We start from the raw sequence: 25,881 nt of genomic DNA, 5'->3' as shown, positions 1-25,881 counted from the left end.
TCTCTCTTGCTAAGGTAAAAGGATCTTAAATGAAATAGATTTGTTCTATGATCCATGTAGAGGCATTGAAAAGTAGGCTGTCTCAAAAAACGTTCAGATAGAGCTCTGTCAAAAAGGAGTGACAGTGACCCTGTTACCCTCTCTTTACTGGACCCTTTGGGCTCCCTGTTACAGCTCTGACATGAAAGTAAGTCAATAACCAGACCCAGCTCCTCACTGGACTGCCTCGACTGCTCAGAGGAGCAATCAGCTGAAGCATGTACTTGCAGAAGCTCCTGCAAGTAAGCAATGCTTTAGAAGAAACTGCCAGGACTAAGGCATTCTCATCAGCTTAACCTAAATTCTGTCAGAAGGGCAATTAAGGATATCAACATCCAGCATTTTGAGAAAAGAAGCAAAAATAAAAGTCTGGAAAACATGGGTTTCAGAGCGTTCTTTGAAATACTATGAGTTTCTGTTCAGTTATCAGTTTCCATGACTGGATATTCTGTGTAGAAGATTACATTCTTTGCCCTTTGCCTAGTAACAAAACCTCAATGTTAAGGAAAGCAGGTGCTTTAAATGATAAGGTGATGTAGAATAACATGATCTACATTAACAATCATTTACATCATTAAAAGCAGAAGGAACAAGTCCCGATATGACTAGAAGATTTTACAGATTTTAAACCCATCATACCTTCTATTACTTTTATCTGGAATCCGTTTGCTACAAGCCTTGGATCTGACAAACTGGAACTCTGGTAATCCTTCCGCATTTTATAAAGAGCAGCCATGTACTGAGGTCCACCAATAAGACTGGAAAAGAACGTATCCCCAAATTGTTAAAAATCAAAATTGTTAATGTAAAAACTAAAACTGTGAGGAATATACAGATAAAGTATTAAGGGATGAGGAGTGATGAAGATTTTTCAGAGTATTCTGAAAAAGCAAGTTGTTTGAAGAAACAAAATCGTAACTATTCACATATCTTAAAGGGTGACCAAGTTTAAGCATAAAATGATATATCAGCCGTTCCCTAATCCATGGGGGAAGGTTAGCTAGAGTGAAGCTGTGAAAGCGTGGAGCATTTCATTTTCCCCTAGGGGAAGAAATTTGTCTTTGCTGCATTACCAATCCCACTAGTCAAAATTCATACTTATTTCAACTGGAGTATGACCAGGCCTGCACATTACTATAAGGTAAAAGTATACAAAACATAAATATCTGTTCTTACAGATAAATCAATGCACAAATAATCATGGAATTAGCAAACAGGGCCTCACTAGAGTTTATTGTAAATAATTATCAAATGATACCTGAAATAACATACTAATTTTTGTTCAATTGTACTATACCTGTCCGTTAACACAATTGGCGTGTCCAGTTTCTCTGCTGGAAGCTTATGATTCATCAGCAATCTCTTATGTAGCAGGGCTTCTTCCAGTCTATATGGATTCAGCAACATCAGCTTTTTTTCAGAAGCAAATATCCAGACATCAGGAAAACTCTGCCGACGGATCAGGAAAAGCTCGTGTTGATCTGAATCATTTTTCTCATGTCTCTGAGGCTGATGTCTACAGGAACTCAGAGAAAACGCCACTGTCACAATTTTCGTAGGCTGTTCAGGTTTCCGCTTCTTTTCAGTTTGAGCATGAAATATCTTGTCAAGCTTCTGCTGGTCAGATGGGGAAGTCTTTGGCTTGGGTTTGTGTTTTTCTGCCTCCTTTGTTGGTTGGTGCACTGTCTGTCCCATGGCTTTCTTGACCTCTCTGTTGTACCGTTCCAGGTCTTTCGCAGCTTTTATTTCATAACTTCAAAAAGAAAACAAACCGGTAGCATAATTGGGTAAGAAATCCCAACCTCCAACTCCTCACATACTAGAACAAAAGGCAAGGTAACCACTTTGACAGACAAGAACAACTCCCATGGTTCACTCAAGTAGCCACACCAGCATGCTTTCCTCTGCAACAGAGATGGAAAGACATGGGGGACTGTGCCTGTATTACATTACCCTTTGAAGATGATGAGTTGGAAATTCTCCTTCATTATGACAGCCAGCAAAACCTGAGTTACTGAAGGGGGAGGAGTCGACTGCATCATACAAAGAGCTACAGCAAGTTGCTTTTGACCTCAGTCCCAAACTGTGTTTAACCCTCATTTGCAATGAGATCTGTAATTTTGGAAGGAGCTTTCTCATCCAGCCTAGTTCACAGTCATTTAAGCTTCTAGAGCTCTACAGGCTTCAAGAGGATTTCATGCAGTTAGGTAAAAGTTTGGTGCCTAAAGAACTTCATAAGCCTCAGGCTTTACTTAATATAAAGAAGTAGATTTGATTTAAAATGGCCTAAAATCAGCCACATAAATAAAAACTGTGAGAATACAAAATAGATACAATTATCACAGAATTCTGTACTAATAAACTTAACAGATTTTTCAGGAAGTACTCAATAACTATCTACTCCTAAATGCTGCCTACATGGATAAAACATTATTCCATACTAAATCTCCTCAACCCAAATGGATTCTTAACGAGTTTACAAATGACAAGAAGATCGCTGAACTTTTATAGATGCTGGCTTTATGCTTGACTACTGTTTATTAATATTACTTTTTTGAAGGCCAAAGGAGTGATTTGCTGAACTCCCTCTTTTTACACTTATTTAATTTTCTGAGTTCTAGCAGGTAACTCAAACCAGTCCACTCTTCAATTAAAAAAAAAAACCAAAAACAAAACTAGTAGTATTATCATATGTAAGTATTGGAAATAAGGATTTTATCTGGTCATATTTATTTATTGCTCCGTGCAGGAACAGTTTGATTCGATTATGTGTATGCATGCTGGAAAATCAAGGTCAACAAAAGGGTCACCATTTGCAATTAATTATAATGTGCTAGCATTCACATATGGTACCAATATTTAGTTAACTAAAAAAGTCAGCTTAAATAGTTTCTTGCAATAAATCATGTCCTAGAATATATGGAGTAAGTGTTAAGATAAAAAACATCTGCTCCTTTTAAAATGAATGGAAGAAATCACTTGAACAGAATTTTTTTTAGCCTGTTTTGGGGGGTTTTTTTGGTTTGTTTTTTGTTTTGTTGAAACAGCTTTGACCAGATCAATAAATACTTTGTTTTGAATTGCAATGCAGGAGAATATTTAAGTTTAAGAGAACTGAGATTTCAGCAATCATTGATAATCCAAACCAAAAGCACTTCTGAAGAAAGTCCAACTTGCCTGTCAGTTTTGGCTACAATCACAAGAATTCCAGCCTTACGAGCTTTGATTATGAGGGTTTTGCAAATTGATATACATCACTATCAGTGATTTGTTCAGAATCAAAGAGAACAGCAGGTTTACGAACAATGAGGGAACACCTTTGACTTTCCAAAAATCCTTCCACAGAGGCAAGTATAACCAATGAGTGCTGTAAGAACAGTTTCTTCCCTGCTTTGTGAATTAAAACTATAATTAATTCAGGACCTTTTCTGAAGCAACAAAACCTAAAGCCAAGGAAACTTGCAAAACGGGGTGTGAAAAGAGGGAGTGGAAGACTAGAATGGTCTAGTTTCAAAGGCAGCTTTGATTTAGCTAGAAAAATGTATCCATTATGTATTTTTTCCCCTTGCATCTTAAATCCATATGGAACATTTGGATACAACAAAAACCTTTAAATAAAAGATCTGAGAGATCTTATAAGACAAATAATCTGAATCTGACTATTTGAAGTAAACTTTGACTGGAAACAGCCAATTGTGTGTACTCCTACGCATCCCGAATAGAGAGGCATCCCATTCTGAACCTAACACAGCCCAGCATCAGCCTCTTCATGTACTGAAACGAAATCAGCTCAAATATCACCATGAGTATTACAGTCAACTTCTGTGTTTCTTTGCTTTGTGAAGAGGAAAATAAAACAAAGCTTTTAATAGCCCATATCTGCTTTTTACTTTACTTCTGAAATGCAGATGTTTCAGGTGACTACGACTCCTAGGATTATGAACCTACTATTATGACTGAACAGATGCTGGGGACAAGAAAAAGTATGGAAGGACTGATACCAATTATTAATACCATTATTCATGATTAATATCTGGCAGTATATGAATGGAGCTGGCTAGAGATACAATGGATGGCCAATGACCAGATGGTACCACCAAATGACCTCCACCCAAAGAAAAGACAATATGTTAACTAAAAGGTTAAAACACAATAAAAAAAATTCTGGAATTGCCAAATAACCATATTTACCCAATGTGAAAGAGTTGCAAATAACGCACACACACCCACACACACAAGCCATGAGACACACGGAAAATTTATCAGGCAATAAAATGCTAGCATGTGCTAGGTACTGCTGGCCACTAATAACCATCTATGTGCGTGCTCTTACCTGTCAACAGACAGCAAAGACCACGCTACCTGAAATGATGTTTCTCCCAAGGTACAAATACACTTGTGAAGAATTACTGTAGAGTGCTGACAAGGTAATCTGTTAGTCTCACAATAATGTGTGTGTAGCTCTGACCTTTTCCTAAAACTTCAGGATAACTGTTGCTGTCACTGTCATGGCACTTGGGAGGGATTTGTCCCACTCCTACCTGTGCCTGATATGCAAGAAATGTTAAGGCCAGAAACATATGCAAGCTGTATTAAGTCAGAACAGGGTGAGTGCAAGAAATTAAATCCTGGCTGTACAAAGCAGGAGGATATGCCATGCTGCCAACATGGACATGCATGGAAGCTTTCCTCTTCTATTATAACCTAAAGACCATAACATTTTACATTCCGGTTGAGTAATAAATGCTGGCTTGTTTTGAAAAGGCTATCCTATGTCACTCTGAGACATCTGTTGGTTGTACTGTCCCAAAAGGGTTTTAAACTAATTTAGACCTGCTGGAGGAGCCACAGAGAGAAAGAGCCTGAAGCCAAGCACACTCATTGTACCATAAATGTGCAACTTAATCACAGAAGGATGGAGGACCAGAGTCCAGGAAAAGTGGTGTCTTGCCTGCAAGGTTCCATGAAGTTGGAGGAATAGTGTGCTCAGTAGAACTGTGAAACTTGGGCCGCCCTGGTGTATATACATTTGTTGTTACCTCTAGGTGGCCCAATTTATCCAGAGTATCTGGTAGGCAAGGCTTACGTTCTCTGCTAGATGTACAACAGCTCTGGATTGTCGCCTTGGAGGAAAAGATGTCTGCATATCTCTTCCTATTTGTTATTTTCTGAGGCAATTTTAAAAGAGTAAAAGCAGGAAACAGGTGGACCAAAGCTGAAATGTATGGATACAACTAATAATAATAATACATTGGACCATACCACATTCAATCCCACATATACAGAAAACTTAATTACCAGAGAGGTCTCCTTCCTGAACTAATACAAAGTTAATCTGTAGGCACACTCTTAAACATAACAGTTGTACCAAGAAAGCAACCATGAAATCTCAAAAGCTAAAGCAGAGCAAATTAACATTTTCTGAAACAGCTGGCTGAACCTTCTGTTTATTTTCATTAAAAGCATGAATATAATTGCAGTAGATTTCTACTATTACATTAGTATTTCCGCTAATGCAGAGATGGACACAACACTCTCTCACATGTATGGTTTGTGATCACAGCATTACATGTAAAACTACTGACGAACTACTGTTATTTCCCGTGCTTTACAGTTTATAAAATTATAAACAAGATGTGGACGGTTTGGTGTTTGTTTTTTTTCTTTTTAAGCTGTTTAAGAATGTCTCAACGTCTGTCATTCTTATTAATCTTTTACCATAATGTAAGTTCCACATAAAGGACAACATATACCCTTTTAACTAATCCAATGCTCACCCCACATTGCTCTAAAATATTTCCATGGATTTCAAAAACTCACTGACAATTTGTTTAAGAAAAATACGGAATTTAGCTACTCACATTGTTATCTAAAAAGAGATTTGGTTTTGACTGAAACAGATTAAAATTTGAACGTATACTCTCTGAACCAGCGCTGGAATTGACGTTTAGGGGAAAAAGAAATTCCCTGTGTCATTTGACCGGGTTTTACAAATACAATTCTGAGGCAGCCTGGGTTGGGATATATACTAAATTTAGAGGAAAGGAGGTTACCAAATGTTCAAGTAGCAAAGATCCTGAAAAAGAAATCGCACTTTGTAGCAATAAAAAAAAAAGAACTGTTCACTGGAAAAGCTCTGGAGGAGCTATATGGCGCCTCATCCATCATCACGCTGGTTTTCATTGACAGTGCACTGGGAGTGACAACACACAGGCAGCCCTTAGACAAGAGAAGTTTGCGGAATTTAAACAGTTTTTTGTCTCTAAGTAATGACTCAGCAAAGTGTCCCTACCAAACGTCTGCATGGCGCAGTGGCAAAGTGAGCAACTCAAATCAGCAGTGTACATCTGCACACAACAAAAGGTGACAACTCACAATACTGATGCTGATCTTAAAAAGCCCCAAAATCATTTTCTGTCCTATTTTTTCATAAGTAACTGAAAAGTTACTTTTTTTTGTCATGCACTAGTAGCTGGGAAGTTTCATTCTTTTCATGCAATACAGGTGACTCACTGGTAACTACCAGATTTAGAAGAAAGTCACAGCCTGAAAACTTACTTCTTTTTTTCCTCTTCATTCAAATTCTTCCACTGCTCTTCAATAATCAACAGGATGTCCTCCATGCTGGTCTTTGGATTATCAGTTATCAATTTTGGACGACACTCTTCAGTGAAAAATCCAATCGCAGACTTTGGTTTCCTTATGATTCTACTACTAATTAAGTCATAAGCTGTCACATGTCCAAATTTATCATTTATCGCATTTTTTTTCCTTATGCTTTGATGTGACATTTGTGGGTTGTTGCTTTGTTCACCAGTATGTTCATTTTGCTTATTAATTGTTCCTTGAGCTTCAGGAATCAAAATCTTAACAGGTTCCAGGTTGTCTCCTAGATGGTTTTTAAATCCAGTTCCCATACTCCAGTTATCAGCAGAGATTCCAGGTAAGTCTTTAGGGACTGAGGCTTCCTCATTTTTTTCTATTTCATCAGTATTATCAGAATGCAAGAGATGCTCATTGGCTCTTTTAGACACGGGCTCCACAGGAATACCATTACTTTCAGTATCGGTCATATTCTGTCCGTTCTGTTCCTTCTCACACAATAAATTTAAGGAACTGTCTGGAAAGGCATCACTCTTAGAAACCTCTTTTTTGTCCAAGAGACTATGTACATTATCACCACAAAACGTCTGATGATTTAAGCAGATCTCTGTGTTTTTTCCTGCTTGACAGTTTTGCACATCACTGCTGAATGAAAGGAATGAAGCATGAGCATGTAGATCATCGTTTCCAGATGGTCCCATTTCATTAACAACCACATCTGTTTGTTCAGTTCTATGAACGCACATGTCTTCTGAGGTAACATCTGTTTTATTACTTTCACCAGGGACTGGAGCAGGTAGTGGCCCATACAGTGATGTCAACACATTTTCAACAGCAAGTAAGACAGATTCCTGAGGGGGAGAAAAAAAAAACAAAACAGAAAAGCCACACACACAAGCACACCTAAAAATATAACTAACAGATATTGAGAATACAGGGCAATAAGCAGAATTATCTTACTCAGAATATTTTTCAGACAAATCAGGACAGATTACTGCATTTCAGTTGGTCACGTGCTCAAAAGGACTCTGAATTGGACCCCTTTAGCATCAATTATTTTATGATACATATTCTGCTTCACTGGTTATCACAAAACCGATGAACTGCTTTCTTTAAAACCAGGTCCTGACTGCTTAAACCAGTATCAGGTAAAGCTATTCCCACCTAACACAGAGTCAGAAGCTTATAGTCGAGACAGATGCACCAGTGTGTTTGTGTAGGTGTATCAGGATGGGATATTCTGAAATTATGTCAACAATAATCTATATACATAATGGCAAAATATTGCTTCGATCAGATGATGACTCCCCCTCCCACCCCCACCTTAATGGATGTAGCGTTTGGAAAGTGATCACTTAGTGTAATTATGAAGTTGAGATTTATGTAGGGACACACATCATAATTCCATTTAGCTTCTCTCACTATAAAGTGATCTGAAAATAAAGTGACTACACATTTATCTTACAGCATAAAAGCGATCTTTGCATAATGGCAAAATATTGCTTCGATCAGATGATGACTCCCCCTCCCACCCCCACCTTAATGGATGTAGCGTTTGGAAAGTGATCACTTAGTGTAATTATGAAGTTAAGATGAGATTTATGTAGGGACACACATCATAATTCCATTTAGCTTCTCTCACTATAAAGCGATTTGAAAACAAAGTGACTACACATTTATCTTACAGCATAAAAGCGATCTTTGAAATCAACTGGGAAATTAATTTTGAATAATCCTCCACTTAGCTTGTTCAATACTTTCCAAACAAAAATGTCCTGTAATAAAGGCAAGCTATCACATAATTAAAAAAAAATAAATCAGTGGTTTGCCTTCAAACATTTCTGTAGTCCCAGAAGCCCTTATAATGCTACATAAAGAAAAGGCTGACAACTCAAAACCAGATTAAAACCTTAATTACCTTATAATGCAGTAAAACTTCAGTTTTATCAGGTGTTAAATTCACATCCACAGCAGAGGCAGGTACAGTAATATTCAAGAAGAAAACAGGATACAAACGAGTACAGTCCTTGTGTGTCACCAGACTGTAGTACTGTCGAATTAACTACAGACAGATTTAATAAAGAGATGTCAGTAAAGGCAATAAAATAAATACAAAGGCACAGAAACAAAATCTGGCATTATAAAAGCATAACTGGTTTGTTGGGTTTGGGTTTTTTTTTTTTTGTGAAGTTAAAGGAATGCTAAAAAGCTCCTCATGAGTATACATGTGGGCTGGAATAGTCACCAAAAGGGCAATTATTGGTGGTTTCCATGTCTTCACAGCTAGATTAAAAAAAAAAAAAAAAAGACCCTATACCAATTCCAAGACACTATGACACTATGAGTGTCTTGGACCTACTGAATTGACCTACTTTGACCTCCTGAATGATCACACTTGCAGGAAAAGATACCATACTCATATTGCACTGCAACTCCAATGCTTACTTCCTCAATCAATACAAATACTATTACTTGTTTGTAAAGAAAATCTACTTACATAGCAGACCCTATACGGCTGGCTCTTTCAGCCAAACTAAAGTCTGTTTAAGGAAGTAACAGTTGCACCACAGACCTGCCCTTTTCCCAGAACAGGATTAATTTGTTCGGTTTATTAACCCAATTATAAATTTACAGATTTTCTCAAACTCTGCTTGCCCTTACTATTTTCTCCATAATCCTCCCAAAAACTCCTCCAAGACTACAAAATTAGTTATCTGTTTCAGAATTTTGGTCCTGTTAACTCGAAGGGTCCTTGCATTTCTCTCTAGTACCAGGGATCCTTCAGACAGACAGACAGACTGGAGAAAAGAATACTTTTACAAGACAAAAAAATTGGAAGTGGAAAAAATTATGACCTGCTGCAGATGAAATGTTATTTTTTAATTAAAATGTTTTCTTACAGATGTATCAACTGGCCAAAAATAACCCCTCAATTTAAAAAATGGGACCAAAAAAGTAGAAAAGGCAGTGGAAGACTGTCACTTCCACTCCTACAAGAACAGCCCTAAATGAAGGGCAATGCAGTTTTACTTTGTATGGTGGTGCTCTGAATCCCACCTTGAATCTATAGCTCCATGCTCTGGTTAAAAGCTTTCTCTGCCATGGGCTTCAAACCGAACTTTGAACTTCCGGAAGGGCCAAGCACATCGAATACTGCATGGAGACAGATTAGCCCCATTTGGCATTTAACCTGCCAACACAAGTTCAGGTTTTACATCTATAAAGCTTTACTTGCCAACTTAAATCTGTGTCGTTGTCTCAACTTTAAAAACCTACATGTACACTTTAGTGTGTAGGTTTTCTTTTCTGGGGAGGGCAAGGATTAGGACAGCAAGGCTGCTCCCAGGGAGGTGTTGCAAGGTTTAGTAGTGTGAGAAACCCAGGAGTATCAAATTCTGCCTACACAATGCCTAGCTGTAGCCAATGCTGCTGCACTATCACTTTCATTTTTATCTGACCTGTACAAAAATTTAAAGTGGAAGTATGTGTATTTGCTTGATAAGCCCACAGGAAGAAGTGGACAAAATCAAAACTTTACTCACAGAAGAATTCTCTTACAAGAAACTGCAGAAAGTTCCCTCATGGAAAACTGCAGAGTTTTATTTCTGCAGGCTGATACAAAAAAAGAATCAACTGTTCTGGTCTCTCGCATAGAGTATCTGAAATAACATTTTTTTTAAACAGCCATAAACATAACCTCCAGCTCCACGGTTATAAGTAACTGCAGCAAATGGAATAAATTGAGGCACCAGGAGCATCAGACTTGTGGAAGAGGTTTCTGTTGTAAATGCTAGTGGCTTCACCTGTAATACTCTGCTTATTTTACGTGGGGAAAAAGACTGTAGATTGCATAGGGGTCTCTGTCCTCAAAGAAGTCATGTTTTTATTTCCTGAATAAAAAGTTAGAGGATGTTACCTTCAATATCTCCTTCTGATGAACTGGACGATTATTTATAAAAATGAAACTCCTTTCCGGACTTGACAGGCTTGTCAAAGAACTGTCTGACTCAGCTTTTGGGAGAAATCCAGAAAGATTTATCTGCAACAATAAAACAAATACAGCCCAAAACCTTTCAAAGAGAACCCCAAGAAGTTTTTTTAGAGGTGAGATATTAAAACAAAAATTGCACAGGAGTCTTATCTGATTAATTTATTGAGAAATTTCCCCTTTGGACTACCAGTTACACCAGGTTGCTGTCTGCAACCTAGGGCTTCAGAAAACACTGCCAGTCAGCTTTAGGCTTGCTGACTGCAGGGTTGCCAACTAATCCCTGCTCAAGCTAAAGGCACGCACCAACCTGGTGAAGGCTGTAGTAAATTACACCTATGCAGAAAGCCCAAAATACACAATCCCTCCCTTAAATAGCCTGTCACAGGGCATTTATTCAGGGCACCTAAATTTACCTATGCCACCTGTATCCAAATCATCTGACTCTCAGGAGTGCTGAGCACCCACGATTCACTGACCACAGCAGAACCTGTGAGTACACAGCACTGCCAAGGAGCGTTGGAAAAATCACACAATTCTAAAACCTAACATTTTCATATTTTTCTGTTGAGATTCTTTAGATTAGTTTCTTTTAGGTCAAAGTGAGGCCCATGACTTGTGCTGCCTGTCCCATCACCTCCCCCCCACCAAGCAACTTTGAAACTGTTGGATTGATTTCAATTCAATCTGAAGAAGAAGCAGAAATCCCAAAGATATTATATTTCCTCAATTTCTGTGATAACTGACAGCTGTTTGGAGGGAAGAGCCTTGAGATAACAACCTTACTGAGGAAAAGGCAACAGTAAATTTTCAAAAGCCAACATCCATCAGCACATAAGAACTGACGTGCTGACCAGCCCATATGCTGCCCCACACATTGCCCCACTGCCACCTGCCCACACTACTTTGTGAAGGAACACTGGGACTTAACAAGGATGGAGGTTTTGGAGATGTGGGAAAGTTTGGAGAATGTTCTGGTAGCAGGGTGGATCACTGAACACAGAAATCAGACCTTGTTAGCTTTGCTTTTGGCAGAACTGCTGTGTTTACTAAAATCCAAATTATCATGCATTTGAAACGGAGTTTAAAATCCCTGGGACTTGGCCTATCCCTCCCATTCATCTACGTCACAGCAGCTCTCTGCTCATGTGCTCCCTTATTCCCTCTTGACCTTGTAATAAGTGTTCTGTGCTAAAGCTGGAGCATTCTGGTCAACAAAGTCGCACAGAACCAAACACCACTGGTCAAGTTAAAGAGGTGTCAAATATCTGTTGGATGATCATCAGAAAACAACACGCAGCACTTCTAGATGTTATTCTGCAGCTTTAGCACATCATCCCTGAATGAGCCTCCTCTATGCTTCAAGCTCCCTTTCAAACTCCCAAATATTTGTACAAGCCTTTCACTTCAAATGACATTTTTTATATACAGACAACATTAAAGCAAAACTGAAAGTCTCTAAATAATAAGCTGCCAGGTTTAGAAATGGCTGACTGCCATTACTATTTAAAGCCATGCAGAATGTCAGTATGCTCATTAGAAGTAAGCAACAATTTCTAAAACTAGTCTTAATTATTAGAATTTTCATATACGAAAGTAATTGAAGCATTAAGACAAAATTACAGAAACTGGAAATTTTGCTTTTAAATGAGATCAACTGTTTTGATAATAAAACCAAACTTATATATGTATTAAAATAGATCTGTGTTGAGCAGACAGGAGAATGTCTTTCTTAAGTACTTCTCTTTTTCTCAGTGAAGATTAAGTTTAGCAGATACATGTGCCACTGGGAAAGAAGAGCCTAGGAAAATTTCCTGTGTGAAAGTTCTCAGCCAAAATAGACCCATCCATTTACCTGGTTTGTACATGTAAAAAGTTGTGACAGTTCCTTATTTTCTTAGTTTTCTTCTTATTTTACAAGTAGCTCCTGAGTTTGCATGCTTTAGAGTCAGCTTGAAACATGATCTTGTTTCATTCAGTGCTCATAAGGAAATGTTTTGAAGAAGGCCAGACTTTAAAACCCCTGGATCACTTGTTCCAGAAGTTTTTACTCTGAGGTTAAGGTACAGCTTACAGAAAGCTCTTTATAGCAAGATGAGTTTTGTCTTCAGAGTAGACTTAGAAGCAAAGGAGCATGAAAGCTACACAACGAAGAATTAGGAGAGGAAAAGAACTAGAGCTGCCCTCTGGTCTCTGTACTCAATGAGGCATGGACCTCATGGGAAGGAAAAAAGCAGCATAAGCCTTGTCATGAAATCCCCATCCTGAACCTGCACACAAGAGAGAAAGAAAGGGTTCCATAGGCAATCCTAATTCTGTTATTTCATCGTGTTTGGCTGCTTAATTTAGAAATGTCCATGGTTTCTGAACGTAGATTTGTGCATGAGCAATATGCATGGATACACCTATAAATGAGGCATGTGGTATTTTACACACTATTTAGAGACAGAGAGAGAGATGGAATGTTCCCCAACTTCTATTCAAGGAATATGGATACCTCATGATATAGCAAAGAGGTAATGTGAGAACCTGAGTGCCTCCTTCAAGCTAGTCCCTTCTAAATACCCTCATGTCTTCCCTTCAGAGCCCCCTGCACTTGCCCTGTGGGGCAGATCCAACCTGCATTCAGGTAAGAATGTTCTTGTTCAGACATAAACAATGAAAACTTGGTAAACTACAAGAAGCAATTTTGCTTTTTTCCCCTTCTGCACACTACAAGCATTCTGACAAACACAAGATTTACACCCAAATATGCTATTAAACTTTAATACATCTAACATTCAGACTTCATTAAAGTTTGAATAATGCTATTAAACACAACTGATCACGCTGAATGCAGCACGGTTAAGTTGTGTTTAGCAGCCACTGTGACTTTACAGATGGTGATTCTTCTCGTCTGTGTGACTGGTCGAGATTTATTACAAGGTACAGGAAAATGCAACTTTGAAGGATCATCAGTGGCAAGACTCCCCTTTGTAAGAATGTCTCCAACAAAAATGGAAGCAGAATAAGAAGTTTTTTGAAAATATTAGACAAAGAAGAATATCACGGGGAATTCTCTCCACTTCAACAGGGGCAAAGAAAGCCAAGTGCACTGAATTTTTTGAAAACTAACTAGTATTTCCTTGAAATACATATTTAGTGGAAATTTTGCATAACTTCCCTCCTAAGTATGTGTTTCTTTTGCTGTTCAGGTGCCCCCCACTGAAATTGAGGGGATATTCTTTAGAGTATAAGGCTAAGAGGCAAGGAAGACAAGAACGATCTAATGCTTAGATATCAATCAGAGCACAACCTGCCTGTGGGCCAGGAATCTCAACTTAGACAGCTCTGAGCAATCAGCAGTTCTGCATTTGTCATCACAACTGTTTTTACTGCCATTTGATCGGTGCCACATGAGTCCTGACTAGATGATTCTTGGAGTGGGTTTCCAATCACCAAACCAATTAATTTTACAGAGAGGACAGTAATAGAATCAAATGCATTAATCAGATGCCAATCTGGAGATAATATTCTTTTCTTCAAAGTCCCCTTCTTTTCAAATACTGATTTCTCTCTCTTCATTAACAAGGTCTAAGTGGATTTGGGAGAAGGAAGTTTAAACTCACCTCAGGATCTTCACAGGAGTGTTGAAAAGGTACCATACTGCCCATAACGGCTGTTCCCAGAACTGACATACAGGCCATTTTGTGATCTGACACCCTGGTCTTCTGCCAAATAACTGCCTGAAACAAATGGCACAGATTCAAATTTTTGACATTATATTTGCTGAACTCAAGTCATGTCTATGAACATGCATATGCAACTGCACAACGCATACTGTATATGTAACATTCTGTACTTTGACCCTCTTACGTTCACAACTTTCAGTGTTAACACACACGATACGGTACTTTCTGGTATTCTTATCATATTGAATTACTTATCTAGAGGCGTAGTGACTGGAAAAATAAGCGAAGCTCGTATTTATGGATGTTATGTGGCTAATCTGGACTTCTGCACCTGAAGCAACTGTTAAAAATGAATCAGTAAAAATATTACTTCACCTCTCAGATTTATAGCAATAGGCTTTGTGTTTTCACCACACATATAAATTGATGGTTTATGACATACTTCTGGCACAGTGGTCAACATTTGGAGGCGGGCATTGCACTGCTTACAGTACTTAGATTCAAGAGATGGGCTGTTTTGGTAGAAATCAGGCTATTAGATGTCTATTCATAGACATAGACATTCACACCGGGATATGCTATGACTGTAACAAGCCTGCTCTTTAGAAAGGAAAACATTTTCTTAGGAAAGCAGTTGTTTGGTTAATGAAAACTTTTTAAAAGTTAGAAGGAGAGAAGGATACCTGCTCTATTAGCTCCATATCTTGCAATACTATTGCAAAGATTTAATAAATACTGTAAGGCAGGATGAACCGCAACTTGCATCAGAAGTTACCTGTCGAGTCCGCTTACATATACAGAAAGTACTGGCTACTTTGGGAGGTGAAATTTTGTCTCTGAGTTATGAGAAGTCCTATACTAAACAGCCACAAATTTAAATCTGAATCTGCTGACTTTTATTCCTGTGTATCAACAATAAAAACAATTTTGCTTATTTGGCTTTCTGTTTCTAGGCAACTGAGACTGATACATTCAGATCCACTTTATATCTCCTCCTGTCACTGTCAGCTGACTCAGTGTACTTCAGTGTGCAACATTCATACACAAAAGGAAAAAAAATCCAGCAAGGTGCACTTTAAATCTGATGTTACAGTGCTGTTTAAAATTGATGCTTTAAATAGGTGTAAGTATCCAATAGATTCCAAATTCTGGTACACGATGTCATATGAAAGCATGGTGACCGAGCAAAGAATACGTGTGCACCCATCTCAAGAAATGCAATACATAGCCTTAAAATTCCACCTGTCCAGTGGGATATTTGGTGGCCTTGAGGGGTAAATACCATGGAATAACACGGTGCTCCTGTAAAATGATATTCCTTCCTACAGGACAGATGGAATTGTAAAGTTTTGGGACATTGAACCTAAAACTATTCCCCAAATCTTTAATTCTCCACTTCCCTGTACACTCTGCAGCATTTGTGAAGTGGGGATTTTTAATCGTGCCTGGATCTAACTCACCTCCTAGACACCAGACTGACAGCCCTTTGCACATGCTGGATCACAGCTCAGTCACCCTACAGTGAGCATGAACCCCTCAAACATAAAGGGCAATTTACGTCATGGGGGGCAGTGAATACGAAAAGGGGAGAAGAAGAAACAAGTGAGCAGAGCCATGGGCAAGTGTCCACAGCTCTGGCAGGGAGAGTCCGCCCCGTGCTTTGTCAGCAAGCAGTGGCAAAGGACAGCCCGGGGCTGCCCAAAGCATGCTGCCTCTCGGCCTCTCTCCTCTACACCTGCTGTAAATCTCCTCGAAGACATTTTGAAGTGATGAAAGAATTTGTCCTCTTCTTTAGAGCTCCTCTTATAAAACATATCCTGTACTGCTTCTATTTTAAAATTGATTACTTAAAATGGAAACATAAAGTGCCAAGCAACTTTTTTTTTTTTTTTTTTTTTTTTTTACTGGATATATTTTAAATTAAACATATGTGACCAAACTGAGAAAGACACTCATTACACAACTAATATAAACATCATGCTATTTATTTTGGTTACGCTAGTGTGATGCCGCAGGTACAGATATAAATCTTAGCTGCTGATTAATGCAAGGTTATTACACTGCTTGACCCGCTGAATGGCTGATCCTCAGGGCTGTGAAAAGATCACTTCATAAGCTGGTTTTAAGAAAGCTGTGGAAAATGAGAACTTACTAAATGCAAACTTGCTAAAAGTAGATGGTGTTAATGAGTTCAGGGTTTTTTTTAACTAGTCATAGATTTATCACATATTAATGCTCAGAACTACAGACAAAATTTTAGGAACTAGTTACTGTTGTAGGTCAAATTAAAGCCTACAATTGAAGCCAGGCAACTCCTGAATTTCTATACTATATAAAAACAGAATAGATTGTGTGTTAACTTTTGGCCTTGATTGCAAATTGCGAAGCTATGACCTAGGAATAGCTGACAATTTAAAGAATTAAATTATTTTTCTAGACTTTCCAGATGTATCAACAGGAATTTTAAAAAAAATCTACGAAGAAAAAACACCTATTCCGTTTCATTTGTTTTAGAAAGTGCCTGCTTCCATGAGGTTCCTGCAATACCCTATTTTTTTAACCTTGCTTATACCCTTTAGTTTAGCTAAAAATACACACCTACACACCCTCCCTCATATTTTTTTTCTAGGTCATATAAAGCGGGTGTCCAGGATGAGCCAAGGAAGAATCTGACTCTAGTCAGTATGATGACACTGCAGAAACAGCCTACTCAAAGGTATATTATTACATATAGCCCATCTTAGCTTTTGCTAGAGGTAGCCAAATATATCCTACCTCCCTCCTTGTTTCATCGAAGGAGATTATAGGATCTAGATCTCACCAAATGTTTTAACTTATATAAAATCTATTGCACGTATACAGATGATAAGCACGCACGTGTGTGTGTATTTTCTTAAGAAAAATCTTAATTAGAGCTGCGGACTGGATTTTGTTGCTGGCTAAGATGCTACATGTTAAACTGACTCAAACCCATGTACATGGACTGTGGGTTGGAAACTTAACACGAGTTAGCTCTGTAAAAAAGAACTGTACTCTCTAACATGGTTTTCCATTCTTCATCCTGGCATCTGAGATCTCACTGGAGATAGTGAACTCTTTGAGCCAGTATGTTCCTTAGCTTTCCTGACTTAAAGCCTTGTGGTTTATTAGGCTCCAACAGAACTGAAAACTGCCTACCTGTTAAGAGAGTTTAAAACCAGGTACACCATCAGGCAGCAATACCCAAAGTTCAAATAGAGCCCAAGGGAAACAAAAAGACGTCATGATACAAGGTGTATAACCTCTTTGGCATATGCCACACAGCCAGCTCACTGCAAGGGCTGGCATTTTCTCTGCAGTGGAAGAAAGCCTATCAGCTAAGATCAAGAGATCAAGTCTTAACCACGTTCTTTATAATTCCAGCCTCGAAAAAAGTTGATGTTGTTTATCAGCTTCATGCCTTAACTAGTGTGTTGTTTTAAAACCAATGGTAAGTTACCTTACTGAAAGAGCTCTTGTATAAGCTTCCCTTGAAAACTGAAATCACCGCAGTTTTTCAGTTTAGCCTAAAGAAAAACAATACAGCTCTCTATATAATCATAATTATTTTTGTCATATATTTTATACTTGCTCTTGAGGGATCAGTTGTACCATCCATTTCATAAGTAATAGCGGCACAACTACCAGCAGAGGTATGCAGCAGAGAAACTCAAGGCACCATTTTTTACCCTCTTCAGATGCAGTTGACATACTTACCTGTCCATCCCATGGGTATCTTCAGACACTCAAGCTATCAAGGAGCAGGTATGCAGCAGAGAAACTCAAGGCACCATTTTTTACCCTCTTCAGATGCAGTTGACATACTTACCTGTCCATCCCATGGGTATCTTCAGACACTACAGCTATCAAGGGGATCTGCTGAAAGACAGTAGCGTTCCACAGCACTGTTCATCCTACAAATTCCAAATGTATTTACTGCTGAGATCTCCCTTTTGTGATAAGAGAGCACCCTCTCAACACAAAGGCTTTCTTGAGCATCCCACAGTGGAGAAATGTTTGGATTTGGGAGCTGGGAAGTAAAGTAGGGGAGGAGCTAACAGGTATTACAAGGAGCTGAGGACCTCCAACTGGTATCACTTCAGAGCCTTTGAAGAATTACAAAGGCTACAGAGAGTTTTAAGATTTTTTGGCTGCTTTAACCACACATGTTCAGTTGTGGGTGTTTAGAAAAATTCCACTTCCACAGCAGAATGAAAAAAAAACTAAACGAAAAAACCCACCACACATACCTCCCCAACAATCAAACTACTGTCAAAAAACACAGTTTTCTAATCCTAAACCGTCATTCAAAGGATGTACATCATGACAGTGAATTCCATTTAAATAAATGGAGCTTTAAAAGCCTTTTGTAAAATAACAGTTAACAAAAATAACATACTTAACTGTGACAAAGTATATTGGTAAGGAAGAGGGAAAACTCCCAGGCAGCTTTGGAAACATCCTTTTTCTGCTAACCTTCTTTAAGTGTACGGAGTGAGTGTGAAAGTCTCACAAGAGCTAAAGGTACACCTCAGACTCCAAAGCGCACACTGCATATGTGAAACAGTGATTGTTTTGAGAGTTCAGACGTATACTATGCTGTCATTTGAAAAAAGTGATGGATGAGAAACTGGAAACCTCAAGGAATTAGTAATAGGATATAAAGCATTTCACCTCTAGGTCACCAGTTCAAATTCAACCAGGTTGGTAGTGACCAAAAGTAGTTACCATCTGGCAGCTGTTCTCTGGCTGATGTAAACTGAGTTGAGGGTCTCAGCGCATTTCCTAGTGGACAGGTGTCCTCAGCACAAAAACCACCATAATTAACTCTCTGTTTGGCTTTCACAGCAAAGCCACTGAAAAACGCATAGAAGCAAAGCCTGAGCTATATTCCAGGTCAGAATGGCTGCAGAGTACTGCAGATTCTTAATCATAATTCCTCTTCATATTTTAAGGCACACAGTTTAGGGAGGGACATCACATTAAACGCAGCAGCCTTTCCAACTCAATCAAGAGCTTACATGCTGCTGTTTCTGCTCAGTACAGATTTCTTTTCAACATGCAGCTACAGCAGAGTTTGGGAGCGCAATGAATGAATGCAAAGTATAATCCATTATTAAAAATTCTGTGTTTACCCTAACGCACTCACTCCATCTCTAAACCCCCATGCTCATTATAGAGGACTAAGACAGAGAAAACAAACTGGTTTGCGACTATTGGATACAGACTGTAGGTTGAGATTAGCTAACTTTGTAAATAAGAGGCAGAATTGTGTGTGACTGTTATGGATGAAAAACACTGGGAAAAAAAAAATTCCCTTATGCAGATTTTTCCTCAACAAGAACTAAGTAATTTATTGAATCTACTTATGGCCCACCTGTGCTTTGCACAAGACATGGGACCAGTTGTGTATGGTATGACCTGCTGATAGGCACCACCTAAACCACCCATTGCCACAATTTGTGAGCCCTTTTACATCTGAAATTGTTAAAATAGATATGGTTATTGGGTCTCCTCTCTCATTCCGGAGTTTGTGGAACACTATCTGTCTTCCACAGGCTTCTAGCTGTCTGCTAGAACAGAATTAAAGTATTCCATATCATCAGCCTTTCAACACACAAAGGCATTTCTTGAACATCAGTGGCTTATAAGACCGAGTCAAGAGCTACGGGTGTTAAACAGTGAGGAACGTGATAAAAATTGTTCCAAGGAGGAGCCCTACACCACCTCAGGTAAAATACAGCCGGAGCTTATAGGTAGCTAGACCACGATATTTTGGGCTGAAGAGTTTGATGCGGTTTAAGTGGTAGCTGACTTTGGAATGTTCTTAGCACGCCCTCAGATAATGTTAACTTTAAATAAACTTGCTGAATACTCCTGTAAATTGTTTCCATTTGGCTGTCTCATTATTCAATATGCTTTCAAGGAACATGGTGATGAAAGAAGAAAAATACCTCTTTCTAACATAACCATACTGGCAAGAGGATCAACATTATCAGTATTCAAAGAATGTCTTGGCAGGATAAACCTTCATAAAAAGAAGGAGCACTAGCTAATCCAAGTTGTCAAAATAGCAATAGTACTTCACGGGTTGATCTGCAAAGTGATTCATTATTTATTGCTAATGCAAACAAAACATTCTGAGCAGAAAGAGCAGTTGAGTATTTCTATCTCGGAATGCCACTGACGGAGAGCACACAATAAATGAACACTAAGATGACTGATGAAAGCACTTCCATTCTCTTACTAAAAAACAACCCAAAAGCAGGAAGAGCATTGTGGTTCTTCACAGAAAAGAAATCAGACACTTAATAGTCATATTTTCCAAACTCACACAATACGAAGAGCAGTACAGCAGCACAATACGTTTCTGGAAATTTCATTCAGAAGCAGAAGACACGCAACTTTATAACAAACCACGGTGGAAATAAAACATGCAACGTCACGGCTTGGCTTCACGGACGAAAATTTGGGAAGGGCTTTATGCAACACAGTGTGCATGCTAAAACCATATGTACATCCAACAGCTCCGTAAGAGCTGACTTGCCAAGGTAAGTTTCTGCTAGAATCAATTAGGCAACCGTTTTCAGATGCCCAACCTCAGACACTTCTATCCAAGTTTCAGCCTCGTTACATTCTTCCTTAGTAAAGCCAAGGCTATCCTTTCTTTAATTCTCCTTTAATTTCTTATAAAACACAGGACCTTAAAGACTGGTTTGTTTTAATTTTTTTTACATGTACTGGTTTTGTCATTTATTTTGAAGATTTCTTTGAAATACGTTTTCATTTTCACTTTTTTCACTTACTACCCTTCCTATTCTTTCAACCCATCTTTCCTCATTCTGTAATACCTCATCTCTGTTACCTTCTTGCTCTTTTAAGCCTCGGAACCTGATCTTACTCCCGACATGTATCTTCCATTGCAACAGAAAGTATTGGCTCGGCCTCAAGAACCTGGGATTCTAGGAACTCCTCTGAATAATTGCACACACCATTTTTTAAACCAAATATATAATCTATGAGGTACATGAAAAATAAAGCCTTTCTAAGAAGTTGATTCTTTCTCCTAGAACATTTAAAGCAGAAATGTAAGTCATGGCAAAAAAAAGAATCACAGACAGCTCTATTCAGTAGAGTATTATTCTAGCACAGCTATACTGTAGTATCACTATAGGAAAAACACCTTCTGTTCTGAATTAGTAATTTTAAGGACAATAATACTTGCATCTGAAGGGAAAAAAGCTAATGAATATTCATGTCTGTGATATTACGGTAAAATGGATGCAAACAGACAAGCTGAAAGTCGTTATGTATTGGAATTCCAGAATTTCAAATTTCTTAAAAGGTACAATTCGATCGGTAATTTTTTATTTTGCAAGGAGTGACAACAGCAAGAGAAACACAGGAATCTGCATTCAAAGTTTTTGTTACATTTTCAGACTATTGTAAAGCATTTACACATGCAGAGACAGATTACACCTTCTGTATGATTTCTCCAGCTTTTAATTTTCCCAGCTCAGTAACAGCTACTGAGCGACCTCTTGTGTTGAAACGTTTGAGCAGTTTCTTGTTTTCCTTTTTTTCTAAATAAATTTAATGAATGACACTAAGACCGGCAGTAAAAAATGAAGAGCCAGAAAAATCAGCACCATGTCTGTCATTACAATGAATAATCCTGCCTGCAGATAGCACTTGTACTGCGTTAATTTTACCTACTCAGATTGTGTATTGAAGAATTTATCCCGAAGCTAATCAGACAGGTAGTCAAAACCAATGTGCAAAGGCTACTGTCATGCCAACCTCCACACCACCTTTGCAGTAAGTACTGTGAAAAAACCATGGGATCAAAGTCTTGTTCATTATTGCCATTGTACTAAAATAAGCAGAGAAAAAAAGAAAAACAAGACATATAATAGTCTAATCAAAGGTGATGAAATCAAAATACCATAAGAAATTAATCTGTAACTTGTCAGGGCAAAATCAACCACCAATAAAAGATAAAATCAATTTTATTAACCAATGCTTAAGACCAGTACTGTGAGTGAATGCTAGATACGTGAAGGAGCACAACCCAAGAAGTGCACACCCCTGAGATCTCTGGTTTCAGACTCTCTGTAGTCCAAATAAAATAAGACTGAAGGTAGCTACACTTTCTCAGCTTTGGAATACTAATTCTGTAGCCACAAGGCTGGCTTTTGTTTTTCTCAGCACCTACAAAGTGATATTTAGAAATACATACATAAATACAACCAAAGCATGTCACACAGCTCCAGAAAAGGATGGGCTAACCGTTGTCATTTCGAGAAAGCACAATGTCATCTTCCATTCCCACTGAAAAGGAACTGAAGTGTGAGTTTTGGTTGGTAAAGTAACTGACCAAAACTGCTCAATGAAGAGGCCAAACAGCAAGATCAACAAACAAAGTTATTTCAGAACACAAAAAGAACTGCTGAGGGATGTGGCCACGAGATGTCACTCTCTACTTTGTGGCAACTTGGAAATTCATTAGCATGGCTTTCCTCTCAGAGGTGTCATAAGCAAGAGTACAACCAAGAAAGTTAGCTCTGTTAAATGCGGGTAGGTAAAGGAGAACGGCTCAATGTGTCATTTCTGCAGCTGTGCTGTATAATGACTGTTCCATATGCTGTGAAGTCAAAGTAACCTCCAAGCAGCCTCTGAATCCGTTCCCCCAAGTCTAAACAAAGAACAACCAGCTCAAATAAAGCCTATTGTTATACCATACATTATTCTTACTTACACCAAGGTAGCAAATGGGTCTGAATTTTTTAGCCTTTTTGAATAAAACCATCATTAAGTATTGAGCTCTAACGACTCAGCATACCACAAGCTACCCATATGATGAACCGCGTAAATTTGTAAGAAACCGATCCTTAAGATAGTGGAAAGAGAAAAACTCGTTAGTACCTTATTATGTGTTAAGGTTATCCGCAGGTCCGGTTTTATGATACCATACGCTGTCAGTAGATCTTGGACTTTTTTCAGTTCTTCCTTACATTTTCTATTTGTTGAGTAAAACTGCTTCCTTACAGGAAGATTCTTAAATAACTTTAGGACTGTTACTGTAGTACCTGCAACCAGGCAACAAAAAACAAGTGGAAATCACACTGAAAAGATATCACTCACTGGATATTGAGGAAACTTTTACTTGAAAAGACCAGTCTATATGCTGCTGCAGACAAAATAAACCCAGGTAAGACTAAATTAGATTGTATTAGCATAAGAATATACCAAATTAGCAGTCACCCTCCCTCGAAAAGTTCCTGTAAACCTGAAGACCTGTGATTCCCCTTTATTTGCAGTTATGATGGCAGCATTAAGCTTTCTGTTGTACATACTGACAATAGTGAGAATCAGCACTAAAAAAAGCTGAAGACTCTTTCAGTGCATATTAAGTTAACTTTCATTATTAAAATGATTAACAGACTAGAACCTAATCAAACATATCTAGAATCTATTCAAAGCAATCAAACGCTGTGCTCCATTAAGGCCCTTCACAAGCATTTCCTTTAGGGTACTACTTGAAGAGCCAGATACCTCTGCTCAAGGCACAGTACATAGTAAGAGAAAGAATATTCATCTACCAACACAACCACATACATTTCTAGCCCACAGGTTGGCAGTCAGCTTCCCACTGGTGTACAAGCACTGCAGCCAGCTGGGGGGCAGCTTGGGGCACAGTACTGGCCAGCAGCCACTGGGAAAAGCTGAGCTTTACAAAAAAGCTGCAACTGCTTCCTCAGGAGCACAACCTTGCCACAAGAAAGGAGCACACCAGCTGCTGGAGTGGGAATGCGAGGACAGAGCATGGTCTTAACGGTCCTCGCTGAGCAACAATTAGCTGAGCAGAGCGCAAAGTACAGCAGATGTTACCGCAAACGTACACCAGGGCCACCTCAGAGGTGAGGGCAACCTTTAATTTTTCACACAAACTTGTAGAAGGATTTCTAGCAAGACACCCTTCCTGCAGGTCAGAAAGAACTGTGACTTCACCTGGTCCAGACATGCTGCTTCCTTCATACAGCAGCAGGGTAACTCTCCCTCCTTTAAACAAGGATTTTGCTACATGCAGAAACATTACTTTGGTCTTGAACAAATCTTTCATATACTTTCATAATAAGTCTGCCTGGACCTGGGGCATTGAATTTTTACAGATTTTATTTCTTCTGTCAGATTGAAAAAATGTGTCAGAGAAGGAGAAACTAGTTTATAATTACTATCTAAATTAAATTCCAAGACATATTATTTCTTACTACAATAACATTATCAGTTGACAGACATAAGGCAAGTAATGCTTACAGCTGTGAAGATTTCATCCTCAGCCTTTAAGCATGGAATAGGTATTTCAACATCAAATACAGCCTCAGAGGAACATAAAACACTTCCGTCACAGCACAACACCAGACCAACAATATCCTACCTTGCCCAAGGTGAGAAGGCTTTTTAGATGTTATATGGCCATTGCTGTCCAAAGCATACTGAGTGCTGAAATCATCAACCGCTGTCTTTGTTGTGATCAAAACCTGAAAAGAGAGATTTAAAAAAAAAGTTTGTTACAACATATATCTTCTACTCTAACTTGGGTTAAATAAACAACTAAATCAATTGATAATTTTGCATTTTCATCCTTCATGGAGAAGTATGAAAATACTATGACAACTTTTTAAATTCATGTGACATTCCACAAACATAACAACTACTGTCAAACAAACAGCATATTACCTTCCCACATCCAAACATAGCTAGCAATCAGTGGTAGCATGTTTTGTAAGCTAATTAGGTAACACATCGGTCGGCTTTAGCAAGACCAGCCATAAAACAGAAGTTCAATAAAACTACAGTTTCCCACACTGAGGTATCAACATTTTGAACAACAGAACCACTGCACTTTGACCACCTGCAAGACATAAAGGTTATCAAACATACAAAGCTTCAGGATATTTTGCTTTATTTTAGCATCTCATATGAATCATTCAGAGTTCAGCCATGCCTCTGGAGAGATAAAACAGCAATTGTTTAATTGGAAATTACAATATTACAGACCTATTTAAGGACCAACAGAAAAGTACCTCTTAGCTGAAACTTCAGGGGGCAATTCGGGTAGGCAGAATGCAATTAATGCCAGGAGTGTTTAATTAACATAATTACTGGTCCAAGGACTAAAGTAATACCTATTCAAGCACTTAATACACGCAGACCACCTCCCATCTCTTATAAAAAAATACCACAGAGCTGATTAAAAGCTCAGAACAGATGGCACCCTGCTCTGACAACTCATTAGAAGGAACCAATGATTGAGGTCTATCATCCTCTGTCAAAACATCAACACTTTTGAAAGCAGCTTTGGAAACCTCCATCTAAACACACACCCAAGTCCTGCTTAATGCAATGTGAACATAGCCCACGGTAGAAAGGAGTCGTGCTCTAACACCCCTCCTGGCCTTGATAGTTGAGGTTCCAGTCTGACACCGATACCAGTATCTTCTTGCAGGACCTAATCCTTGGCAGACTTAGAAAGAATCCAAAACTTGACCTTGGCACAGC

The 25,881-nt window shown here is 38.5% G+C and overlaps 1 protein-coding gene across 1 annotated transcript in view; it reads right to left on the bottom strand.

Annotated features, from left to right (window-relative positions):
* Positions 1-678: 678 nt before the first annotated feature.
* The window catches only part of PMS1 (PMS1 postmeiotic segregation increased 1 (S. cerevisiae)), a gene marked incomplete at its 3' end in the record, with an annotated part of 29,568 nt that continues 4,365 nt past the window's right edge, over positions 679-25,881 (bottom strand). The window contains exons 3-10 of the mRNA XM_010145401.1: positions 24,758-24,860; positions 23,245-23,408; positions 14,239-14,355; positions 10,559-10,681; positions 8,561-8,704; positions 6,598-7,493; positions 1,337-1,792; positions 679-797 (exon numbers count right to left, since the gene is read on the bottom strand). Coding sequence (XP_010143703.1) covers positions 679-797; positions 1,337-1,792; positions 6,598-7,493; positions 8,561-8,704; positions 10,559-10,681; positions 14,239-14,355; positions 23,245-23,408; positions 24,758-24,860 — 2,122 coding nt within the window. The remainder of the gene's footprint in view (positions 798-1,336; positions 1,793-6,597; positions 7,494-8,560; positions 8,705-10,558; positions 10,682-14,238; positions 14,356-23,244; positions 23,409-24,757; positions 24,861-25,881) is intronic.

This window comes from Buceros rhinoceros, unplaced genomic scaffold (genome assembly GCF_000710305.1).
Source record: "Buceros rhinoceros silvestris isolate BGI_N320 unplaced genomic scaffold, ASM71030v1 scaffold15741, whole genome shotgun sequence".
Classification (NCBI taxonomy): domain Eukaryota; kingdom Metazoa; phylum Chordata; class Aves; order Bucerotiformes; family Bucerotidae; genus Buceros; species Buceros rhinoceros.
The sequence above is the reverse complement of the archived record's forward strand: the minus strand, read 5'-3'. Positions and strand labels throughout refer to the sequence as shown.